This window comes from Equus quagga, chromosome 1, assembly GCF_021613505.1.
Source record: "Equus quagga isolate Etosha38 chromosome 1, UCLA_HA_Equagga_1.0, whole genome shotgun sequence".
Lineage (NCBI taxonomy): Eukaryota > Metazoa > Chordata > Mammalia > Perissodactyla > Equidae > Equus > Equus quagga.
In genome coordinates, this window is record NC_060267.1 from 165482608 (window position 1) to 165495287 (window position 12680).

Sequence of the window (12680 nt, forward strand, 5' to 3'; positions counted from 1 at the left end):
CACGATCTGTTCTCATAAGTATCTATAGATTTCCATTGTCTATGATTTCAATTACCTATTGCCACAGGATAGAAATTCAGAGATGGCAACATTTTGCTTTCATGGTGCAGTGGATAATTAAATGTTTTAAGCAATAGGTGGGAATTTATTTTTAAAGTGTCCATACCTTAAGGTGTCCATTACTAATTTAAGTTAAATATAAAAAGCATTTTTTCAGGGTTAATAATATCTACACTTTCCTCCTATTTTAGGCAGCTCATGGCCGAAGGGGACACACAGGCCCCCAGGTACAATGATTTTTTCTTAACTCCAAGTGATAAATATTCTGTGTCCAATCGAGGAGCTGGAAGGAAGGCTCTAGAAAGTCTCTTCCAAACCTAAAGTTCTTTCACTTTTTGATGCTATTGATTATGGAATAAAATGGAAAACTGTTAGGCTACAATTTCAAGAATTCAAATCTTGAAAGAAAATGAAAATTTGGGCACTTTAACCAAAAATTATAATTAGGGGCTGGTCTGGTGGCATAGTGGTTAAGTTCATGCACTCCAATTCAGTGGTGTGGGGTTTGCAAGTTCAGATCCCAGGTGGGGACCTACACACTGCTTATCAAGCCATTCTGTGGCAGTGTCCCACATACAAAATAGAGGAAGATTGGCACAGATGTTAGCTCAGGGACAATCTTCCTCACCAAAAACAAAAACAAAAACAAAACTCTTATAATTAATGAGAAAGACATAGTATTTGGCCCAATCATTGTCAAATTTAACTCTGTTGGGATTTCAAGTATAAACTCTAATAACTCAGTGGGTAACCTTTCTTTTAGATTTTTGTTCAATTAACTCTGAAACCTTGCTCACAATTCACATAAACCCCTTTTAAACCAAGAGTACCATTAAACTCTAATCCAAATTGGATATTCTGAATGCTGTGTTCAAAAGTTGACTATACCAAATGTCATATCTTATCCCCTTTGTATATGTTGGTGATATGTTATACATGTTTCATGAACTTCCAATATTTATGAAAGAGCAGTTTTGACTTAAAATTTTACAAAATTTTACAAAAAACACGCGTCCTCAGATTAAAAATACTAAGGGGGTAAATAATAAATACACTCTCAGTCACAACACGTTGAAACTCCAGAATGTTAAAGAAAACATCTTAAACACTTTCAGAGAGAAAGAACAGTTTTACCCATAAAAGGAATAACAAATTAGATTGCAGCAGACTTCTGTTCAATGGTAATACATGCCAGAAAACAGCAAAGTAGTATCTTGCAGGTGCAGAAGAAAAATAACTGTTAACCTAGAATTTTATACCTAACTAAGCTATGAGTGGATATAAAATAGACATTTTCAGATAAAGACCAAGAAAGTTTACCATCCACAGACATTACCCTGCCCCCATGCACACACACTTCAAGGTTAGACTTTAACTCAAAGGATAGCAAGTCCAAAAGACAGCACGAAATGAGTCAAATGAAATTGGGGAGAGAAAGTGTTGAGAAATTTCCTCTTTCTGATTTCTAGGAAAAGATGTCAGGGAGGGACATTTAATTACATCTAACCATGTAACAACTGAAACATAAACTTAGGCTATCCTAACAGTTGCCTAAATTAAACTTTTTAATCCTTCTTTACTCTTTTTGGAGTTCTTATCTGTGGCAGAGTTCAAGGACAATGTGAAGAGAATGCTCAACTTTTGATCCCTAGATAGTTAATCTATCTGAATATAAATATAACCTTGTAAGATGCCTGAAGAAAATGTGAAGTAAATTGTAAGTTTTTTCAGGCCAAATACCCAAGTTAGTTATAGTATATTGCAAATGTTTTAGGAACAGAAGGGAGTATGTGTGTGTGCGTGCATATGTATAAAGACTAGAAGCAAATACACCAACATAATCAGCTGTGGTTATCTCTGCTTGATGAGATTATAGAAGATTTTTATTTCCTTCTTTGTATTTTCCTGTATTTTTTGTATTTTTGCATAGATCCTGCACTGCCATTGTGATTGAAAAAATATTTATAATCTTGCATATAAAGGAGACAAAATTCTCCGGAAACAGTGTTAACAGGTTGATTCTCTCTCACCACAGGGGACAACAGGCATCCCGGGCCCAGATGGACTTGAAGGCTCATTGGGACTTAAGGGCCCTCAGGTATGTATCAAGACAAATCAGAGTGTGAGAACATAAAGAAGAATCTGAATCCTTGATAGAACCGCTCACACCCCCTTACAGAATTGCAGAGGTTTAAAGTGTTTTCAGGGTAATAAAGTGAGGAAGCAGTGTAGTCTTGACTTATACAGCATTTGATCTCTTTTATCTAAGTTTTGTCCCAGTCAAGAGATGAAGAGAGAATGAACATGCTGGGCAGTGGTCCCCTGTGTGATGGGTTCAGGCAAGCTAGGGTATTCTAGGCAGACCTTGAGCCTCAGAACTGGGAATTTTGGTCCGTTTAGCACAGTAAGAGCTCAATGTTACATATCTGGATGCCCATGATATAGAAAAATTGGCTCTGCTCTAGGAAAGATTTATTCCACATACAGCTGAAGTCTTCAGCTGGGTGGCCTATAGCGTGGCGCTCAGCCTGTTCTCTCTAGCTCACCTCTCCAGGGAGCTGCCTTAAGTACTTTTTCCTTTGCAAGGAGCAAGCCATGGTTGGCTCTTACCCTGATCACATGAGGGTAAAGGAAGCATGTGCCAGAAAGGGCAAAATCTACCCTAAGACAATAGTGAGAAGGGAAAGGGAGTCCTAGAAAATGCTGAAATGAAAGAAGAAGGTCAAATTACAGAAAGTTAGAACATAATTTTTTTCTCTCCAAACTTTTCGTTGTGAAAGCTTGAGAAATCATTTTGCTATTTGGCAAATGCACAATAAACAGTGATTCTGCAATTTTTCAAAGTTTTGATCCACATTGTTTAAAAAATTAAAGTAATTATTATATGTTGGCAGCTCAGTGCATGGAAAGTGGGCAAAATATCCTTAGACATGAAGAGAAACTTTGTCCACGTTTGACCAAGATTTCAGAGAGTGGACGGTCTTCTCCTTGGACCTCTCTCTTTTTCTAACTTGATTGCTTTTCTTTGTCTTACTTGCCAGCTGAGGAAATTTCCCTTTTCTTACATTCAGTGAAGAAATACTTGCCCCTGGGCTTGTGGGGAAGAATTTCAATAAATTGGCTGGCTTTATTCCATGCTAAACAAGTAACACTACAACACCCCTTCTTCCATTTTATAGACTCTCCCTTTTTTCATGACATAATTTAAAAGGAGATGTAAAACCAAACACAGAATGAAGGTTTCTCTGCAAAATGTATGGAAGCCACAGTTAATAGGCAATATAATATTCTAGAAGTTGAAACATCCAAATTTTATCTTACTGCATGTTGTATCTTATTTATGACCAGTCTTTGGTGTGGTTTTCGAACAGAAAATCCATTTAAATATTCTAGGTTCAGATTTATGTAATTTAGGATTATTTTTTCTTTTTAACATAAGAAATGTATACATTTGGAGTATAAAGATGCTTAGGATAATTAGAAAACAATACTGAAAAATTCAACTGTTTGGTATTCTTTCACTTTGACTACAAATGCCCAACCACCTAAATGTCAGACTGGACCCTTGTATCCTCTGCACAGAGGGAGAGCTCAACAGATCAAGACGGAACCCAAAGCATGAGAGTTCTTTTCCCAACTTCTGTCCCTGTTACTGACGACGTTTCCACTTTTAATATCCAAGTTGATATTCAAGTGTTCTCTTTTAGGGAGAAAATAATGCTTTAATTCTCTGTACATAGGGTCCAAGAGGAGAGGCTGGTGTGAAAGGAGATAAAGGAAGTCTGGGAGGTAAAGGTCCCCAGGTATGTCATGAGAGAAAGTAGCTGCCTCTCACTTTGATTCTGGCTCTAATATGGATGTCCTGTGGTTTCTTCCCTGCAGGTGGAGCTATTTATTACCTGTGAACCAGAAAAGTGTTAGGTTTGTCTTCAGTGCTCGACATGGTAGCCACCTTGCAGGGAGGGCTGTCATTCTCTCAGACAGCAGATGGAAGATGGTTTTCCTCAGCAGCTCAGCCATTACTGTGAGGTTAAGAACTCTTCCTCTGTGTAAATCAGGCCACGTCACTCCCCTGATGTCAATCCTCAGGGACTTCCCATCACACCCAAAATACAACTTACTTCAGTGGTCCTCAATCTAGCTGCACATGGGAATCTCCTGGGCAGACTGTAAAACACTCCACCACCTGGGACCCTCCCCAGAATGCTTAAATCAGAATGTCTGGAGGTGAGGCCAGGGTATCAGCGACTTTAATTTCTCCCCAGGTGATTCTGATATACACACCCAGCGTCGGGAATGACCGTCCAAAATCACTTCTCCAACTTCAAAGTGCTTAAAAAACACCTAAAAATCACCTAGAGAACTTATTAAAATGCAGGATTCTGGTTCAGTAGGTCTGGGGTGGAGATTCTATACTTCCCATAAGCTGCGAGGTGATGCTGACGTTGCTGGTCCCTGGACCACACTTGGAGTAGCAAGGTCCTACATGATCTGGCCCTGCCAGTCTGCTATTATAGTATATATTTATTTATTTAGCTGTTTGTCTCCCCTTCTAGATTGTAAGCTCCATGAGGGCCAGGACTTTGTCTTGCTTACGCTATATCCGAAAGCCCAGAAAGACAATGCTGCCACGCAGTAGAGCTCAATGCATATTTGGATAATGAATCAATAGGTAAATGAATGAAAGAGACACAGTTGGGACTTGCGCTCTGTCGGCTGACATGAGGATGAAGTGAATCCATTACTTTGTCTCCATTTGTTAAACTGGGCAGTGGTCCAACACTTAAGTGGATGTATTCATCATTGAAATATTTAAGAAGTTATTTGCATAAACTTGTATCTCATGACACAATATTTTAAAGCATATTAATTACTGCTCATGAGGATATTTTTTCCCAATTTTGATGAATGTGCTCCTTCAAAAAGCATGAAAACTTTACAATTTCATGGTAGGATTAAATTGATGAAAAGTAACTATTTTGCATTCACACCCTTGAATCATTAAAAGCTTGCTGGCACCACAAATTGAGACTTTTTAAAAAATGGTAAATGCCAAGGGAAACATATCTGATGATTATCTCATCTGTTTATGTAAAATATTGAGATATACATGGCTGGAAATCCAAAGAGCTTGCTAATTCCCTTGCCGTAATCCAAAATTATATCCAAGTGCCTGTTACTAGAATAACTTATTCCATTTGCTCTATAATGTCCTTCTATGAGTAAGTCCCCTTTAATCTTGCCTTGGCAAGGTTGATCATAGTCATAAATCATTCAACCTCTTGGTATTGCCAGAGTTAGTCAAAAGTACCACTTCTCTCTTATTTAGCTCTTCCATTTATCTGACTGGAAGGCATGGTCTCTTTCTTTGCTTTTTCTGAAATACTCTTGTCAACACAGCAAAAGTGCTATTTCAAAGATATGTAGAAGTTTCTATGTTCAGGACATGACAAATGAGATCTCAAAATTGTTATTTTCAAAGGAAAACCACAGGAGACAAGCACAATCAGATATACAAGAGAGTGTTATACTTTATTGGCTCTATAAATCCACTGACATAGGCTTCACATTGTCTTACAGCACACAAGAACCAGCCATTCGAGTGGAATAACATGAGTGCTTTCTAATTGTGGGCTTTAAATTTTTTCTTAGGATACACATTTAGAAAAAGGGATGTAATTTCTGTTGACAGTGTTCTGAAGGCTTGTTAATTTATGCAGTGCTGGGGCATTCTGCATAAATCAAACTTGTTCTAATCCAGCCAAGTATATGGCTATGATATAAAAGAAATATGGTCCATGGCACAAGAAAGAGAAAGAACTTTGAAAGGAATGGCATATTCTTTTGTACCTTCCTTTGTTCCCTTCTTGTTTGGTTTACCTTAAAGTCCTATGCTAATGTAACCAATGCCTAGAAAAGGACTGGAAAATCAGACATAAAATACAAATTCCAATTAGAGCTGGAATAATTCTTTAAATACTTAGGTTTTTTTAGTGAAATAATCACTAGTGTCATATGCAATATCAATAAAGATTGAAGTTATTCAGTGTAAATTTGGGATACAAAGTAAAATTTCTATTGTCATCTTTACAAAGCATAGTGTAGTGGTCAAGGGCATAGAATCTGGAGTTAGGCTGCTTGGGTTTGATTGCCAGCTTTGTACCTTCCTAGCTGTGTGGGCTTGGGTAGTTTATTTAACCTCTCAGTGCCTCAGTTTTCTCTGCTGTAAAGTAGGAATAGTAGTAGTAGCTACCTCATCAGATTGTTGTGAAAATTAAATGGTTTAATATATGTAGGTGCTTAGAACAGTGCCCACAATATAGTAAGCACTATATAAATGTTTAATACTACAATATTGCATCAACATTACAAATTTAACAGGGAAATTATATGCCCAAAGCATGCTAGTCCCCAATCCAGGGAAGGCCATAATAATAATAACAATATAACAATATGTAATCTGTATTGCAATCATCGGATTTCATAATTCTGCATAGTCTACGTTGCATGATCCATCAACCATTCCTATTACTCATTTCACAAACATTTACTGAGTATTTCCTGTGTGTAAAGACCTGTAGTAGGATAAAAGGATGAATCAGACACAGACCCTACCCTCAAGCGCTCCCAGTCTCATAAGGGAGACTCATGAACCCAAATAATTGATATGTGATGTGCTAAATGTTAACATAGAATTATACTCAAGGTAGTGTGGTGGAAGAAAGGATGGAGTTAAAGAAGAAGACTGGCTTAGCTTTTGCAGGCTGAGGAAGTGTTTTCCAGCTGACTGAGGGAAAGGCAGGCACTCAGGAGAATGAATTAGGTTATATAAAAAGAGATGTCGAGGTGAGTTTGGGAAACCATAAACAGTTCAATATGAATGAAGTGTAGGATGCATGAAGGATTAGAAGTTGAGGTTAGGGGCTGTCTCATAGACTAGCCATGTCCAGATTAACATCTTCCCAAGTATCCTGGGGTTTGTTCTTATATTAGCCCACCCTTGCTGACCTCTTGGTTTTTGTTTTCTCAGACTTAACTCATATTTGACTCTTATAGAAACTGAGCATTTAATCTCCTTGGATTATTTCACCCCAGCCTGATATTTGCTGGTTGTGAGTGTAGGCAAGGTTTTACTCTCATGAAAACAGTAAGTGACAAGATTCCTTTTAAATGTGAGAAGTACCCACACCTCTTGCCCCCACCCTGCCATATCCTATCCCAAGTCAAGGTGTCCTTGGCAATGCCCCAGCCATCAATCCCAAACTCCTAGTGCAATCCCTTCTGATAGAATGCTATGTAAGCACAATTTTTTAAAACATTTAAACTCTAAACATCTCCTTTCTACCCTCATTTAACACTAAACCGGTTGTGATTGCCAAGGACGCTGTGACAGTCTCAACATGAACAAAAGGGCCCCAGCCCAAGTCCCTGTAGTGGAGGTTAGATCTGGCCCCAGCCTCCAACATCAAGTTTGGAGATTCACATTTTTAAAACTCCAATCTCAGCTGGTGCATGGATGGTAAGAGTTTGAGAATCCTGTCCCAGACACGGGACTCAGAACAGCAGACAGAGTGGCTGGGAGTTCAGTCTTTAGAGTCAGAATCAGGTTCAATTCTCATCTCATTCTCTTACTAACTGAATGATTTTGGGTTAAATGCTTTGAAAATTTGTCTTTGCTTGGTAAAGTGGTGTTAATAATATGTATCTCATTGTGGTGTTGTAAGGATTGATGAAGTCTATACATAACCTTGCACAAAATAAATGCTCAATAAAAGGCCGCCGTTACAACAAAGCCAATGGACATTTGACCTCTAGCTAATACCCTTTCCCTTTAAATGCCCTAAGCCTCTCTTTATACTCCACAGCTGCTCTTGACCTCAGATCAAGGCAACATTTTGACTCTGATATCTTGGGTGTAGCAGGGAATTTTTCTTCTTTCCTTTAGAAACATGGTCCCTTATACAACCAGCAGTATTTGAGTAGGTAATATATCTGGGTAACCATTCATTGACACTTGAGCCCCATTCAAGTAGTCACAGACCCCAGTTTGGTACTTTGTGTGGTCTTGCACAGGAAACAGAATCATGTTTTCTGATCTTGTAATGACAAAGCCCTGTCTGCATCCATCCGTCCACCCAAGAAATCTTCTATTTTGGAGGGCTTTCAAACAGGATAATATCATTGAACTTGTGTGTGCTTGAGGTGGCTACACATGAAGTAATCTCCCAGAAATCTCCTACATCACACAGAGCTTATTCTATCTGAAGGAAGCACAGAAAGAGAGCTCCTAGGCAGGATTTCCAATTTACCCCTTGGTGTCAAGAACAATTAAAATCTCTCTACTTCATCTCCTTCTGTAAAGTACATGAAAATGTCATATGGAAAAACAAAATTTCAACATTATTTCACTCCTCTTGGGGACCATTCCTGGATAGGTGGATGGATAGATAGATGAATACATGGGTAGATTGATGGGTTCTAGGTACGGTACTAAGTTCCAGAGATATGAAGTCAATAGGATATGCCCCTTCCTTCAGGGAATGTACAGGCTAGTATCTAGTGGATGAGAGGAGAAATAAATAAACAATTACATATAGACTACAGGAACCTGTGGAATAATTGGTTAGACCCAACACAGCCAGAGAGTTCAGGTATTCTTCTTGAAACAGTGATGCTAAAAGTAAGATTTTCAAGAGAGGGATATTGTACAGCTCCCCAAACAGAAAAATGGACCTGCTAAGAAAAAAACCTTCACAGTGTAGAGAGAGAAGACAACAAGAAGTATTTGGCGGCTTCAAATGGTCTGATGAGCCATATCGTACAGTGATTAAAGTAGTCACAGATGACTACTTCAGAGGCATGCTATACCAACGTTTTGGGGGATTTTACACATTAATAAAACCTTCAACTTTATTCTGAAGGCTACTCAGAATTCAGAATTTCAGACAAAGTGGCAGCATCAGCCTGATGTTTTAAATCAAAAGGAAAAAGGAACAGAGAATGGATTAGAAAGGGGCCAGCTACAGTCAGGGAAGCCAGGCATTTAGGCAGAATGCTAAAAGGGCCTGAAGGTAGATGATGGCAAAGGGAATGGAAGAGAGAGGGATACAGAAAGGGGACAGAACCTGTAGAACTTGTAGCTGATTGAATTTGAGAAATGACGTAGAGGGAGGGGTCTAGAATGATTCTTAGGTTTCTGGCTAGGATTTCAGGGGGAGTAAAGGGTGGCACCATTCCATAATGAAAAGAATATGAGACTAAGTAAGCATGACTTATGGTAAATATAATTATTTTGGGTGATCAATCCCTACAGGATATCCAATAGGCATTTTATTATGAGTCTGGTGTTCAGTTGAGTGGTTTGGACTAGAGATCCATATATCTAGGAGTCATTTTGTAGAAGTGGTATGGGAATCAATGGGAGTATCACTCATGAAGAGGGATGAAGTAAGAAAATAGAGTTAGAGGATGGAGCCTTGGGACACATGGAAATTTAAGAGGCAAATAGAAGAAGGAGAGTCTCGGAAGTTTACTGAGAAGAGACCAGAGAGGGAGCAGAAAGACCATGATAACTTGGTGTTACAGAAGTTAATGGAAAAAGTTTCAAAAAATACATGATCAAATTCAAATAAGGTAAGAACAGAAAAAAAGTCAACTGGATTGAACACAAAGTTCACAGGACATAGCTCCATGAAATGGTAGAGTGAAAGTTAGAACAGAAAGCGTTGAGAACCATGAAGGATGAAGAAGTTGAGACTCTTCTTTTAAGATGAAAAAGGGAGGGGAGAAGACAGACTGTTGTGGAAAGATCATTATTATCTTCCCTTGTAACCAATTCATTGTTAAACAATCTTTGCTATTAGGAAAATTTTTATGTCCAACTGATTACATTTTAAATTTTTTAAAAGATGAAAAGGTTAATGTCATAATTTTTTTTTCTTCTCAACAAAATTCGTTTGCTGAGTATCATGCTTATATGAAGATTTGGTTTATTTATGTTTAAATTATAGTAACCACACCAAAAAAAAATTGTGAAAATGATTTCCATTCACTGGTATTGGGATTATTCACAAATACCTGTAAACAGTTTAACCAAAAGAGATTTCTGTTGCCATGCATGTAGACATCCCCAAGAAAAATCTGATCCCAAGTGTCAATAATATAGGAAGGCAGTCAGGCTGTCTCTGAATTGGGATTTTTTAAAAATGTTAGGCGTTAAACTTGTTCCAATAAAACATGCTTTCTAGGATGTTGGAGAGACTTCTATTATATCAAATAGATTTTCCATATAGAGGCGTGGTATGTGTGTCCATCTGTTAAAGTTTTGTTATTATGTTCTTCAATAAGATCTTAAAACTCTCTTTATTTAGGTCCCGTATCTCTCTTGTTAAATGTAGTCTAAGTATTTTACAGTTTTGTCTCCATTCGCAAATGGGAATTTATTTACATTTACTTTTCTAACCTATCACTAGGAAAAAGAAAACTATTTCAGAATATTTATTTATCTTGTACCACCTGAACATATCTTGTCATTAATGCTAATTATTTTTAGTAAAGTTTCTTTAGCTTTCTATTGTTTAAATCATATTATTTGCAAATAAAGATGTTTACCTTTAAAAAAAAATGCTTTCTGCCAAAGCAAGGAACCAGGAAGAATATAGTTCAAGGTAAATGTCATCTGGACTGCCTTCTTTAAATGTTAGACATTTGAGCAACATCTGCTCTAACAGCAAAACAGTGAGAACCTAAAATCTCTTTGGAAGAGAAGACTCAAAAGGAAGCACAATCATTTAGGCAACATCTGGCATGAATTACTTGATTAATTTTCTTTTATTTACTAGTCTTTATCTGACAGCTGTGATGCTTTTTCCAGAGCAGGAATCAATAAAGCCATAACTCTTTTCCTGTCTGTGGCTCATTTTCCCCTAGAAGAAACACAAAGGGTTTAAAGGAAGGTTGCTGTATGTCCTGCTGTATTTACAACCCTTGTTTCGTTTCAGGGGGCTCCAGGACCAGGAGGAGAGGCAGGGCGTCAAGGCCATCTGGGAAGCCAAGGAAATAAAGTAGGTCACATTCTTTACACCCACTAAGGTAGAATTTTTCTCCTCAAGGGAAGGGTGTCTGGTTACATTAGCCAGAGCCCTTTCAACACAAAGGAGAGCATATCTCATTGCCCCAACACCCTGGCCTGATTCTTAAAGAACCAACAACATCTAAGGACATGGGTGTGGACCAGGATGAGGTCAGGAATTCCAGCTCAGCATAATCTCACAAGGGCCTACACCCAATCTAAGCTGAGGGATCTGAGGCAAGGGGGACTGTTCTGGGGCAGGCTTTCTTTTCTCTCTCCCTCCCTCCATCCTCCCTTTTGTCCTCCCTCCTTCTCATCTTTTCTTCTTCCTTTATTTCTTTCCTCCATTCGTACAAAAACCTTTGCTGAACACCTTTTAAGATGAAGGCGCTGTACTGCATTCAGCTACACTAGAAAGTCGGCTCCGGGGGAGCAGAGATCTTCGTCTGCTTTGCTCACTGTTGCATCCCTAGTGCTTAGAACAGTACCCAGCATGTAGTAAGTACTTAGTAAATATTTGTTTAAGGAAAGATTTTCTGGGTTGTATAATGATAAAAATGACATGGAATCAACCCTACAGAATTTAGAATATTTTCAAGCCGCTAATCTATGACATAAAGTAGTTAGGGATAAGGGACTGAAATGCAGCTTTAAACTTAGTATTAATAGAAATAATTCTGGGCTGGGAAAAGAGGCATCACAGGGGACACAGACTTTGAGTGGATCTGAGGAGAAAAGGATTTTGGCAAGCAGAGAAGGGGGCGTGCGGAATTTCTGGTAGAAGAAATAGTGTGAAGGAAAGCACAGGGTTGGAGAACCTGGGAGTTGGTATTTGGGGAATGAAAAATGACCCTGTCTGATGGCACATAAAGAACAAGAAAGTCTGTGGTGACTGACTTTATTAGGTAGCCAGTACAATGCTATTTACAATTTTTGAATGGAGTGTATGAACACAGCCAGACTTTGGAAGATGTTAAATAGACAACTCAGTGTGGAAATATTTTGAAGGCTGAGGTATTGGAAGCTAGGAGACTAGCTGGAATGCTCTATGTCCAAGACAAGCAATGACTAAACGGCTTAACAGGGTGAGGACAGGAGGGGCTCGTGATGACTCTGTAGGACTCTTCCAATAGGGAACTGAGGCAGAGAGAAGAGGACTAGATGATTCATGGGCTTCCAACATGAGTGGCAACATCATCACAGAAGCAGGAAGGGCAATGGGAAGAGCAGGTGTAAGAGTGAAGAAAATCACTTGGTTTGGGGGATGGAAGAAAGGGTTTAGGGCTGGTTGGAGATGCAGGTTTCAGAGTCATTTGTATTTTAAAAAAGACTCTTGGTGATGTCTATTTGTAAGAAGGATAAGAGGAGACAGGCAATGAATTATTAGAAAGGAGGCGAAAGAAACAGAAAAGCTCACTGGATGCTGAGAAAAGTTCAGGAAGGAGAGGTCAAGGGTATTAGCTGGTGTAGAACAACAAGGAAGGGAGGGGTGGAGAAGCCATTGCATCCGGTGGCTAAGATGCTCCAAAGAACAGCTTCAAAAATGTAG

At 38.6% G+C, this 12680-nt stretch overlaps 1 protein-coding gene across 1 annotated transcript in view; it reads left to right on the forward strand.

Annotated features, from left to right (window-relative positions):
* The window catches only part of COL6A6 (collagen type VI alpha 6 chain), a 143211-nt gene that overhangs the window by 83538 nt on the left and 46993 nt on the right, over positions 1–12680 (forward strand). The window contains exons 21-24 of the mRNA XM_046646636.1: positions 252–287; positions 2096–2158; positions 3801–3863; positions 11061–11123. Coding sequence (XP_046502592.1) covers positions 252–287; positions 2096–2158; positions 3801–3863; positions 11061–11123 — 225 coding nt within the window. The remainder of the gene's footprint in view (positions 1–251; positions 288–2095; positions 2159–3800; positions 3864–11060; positions 11124–12680) is intronic.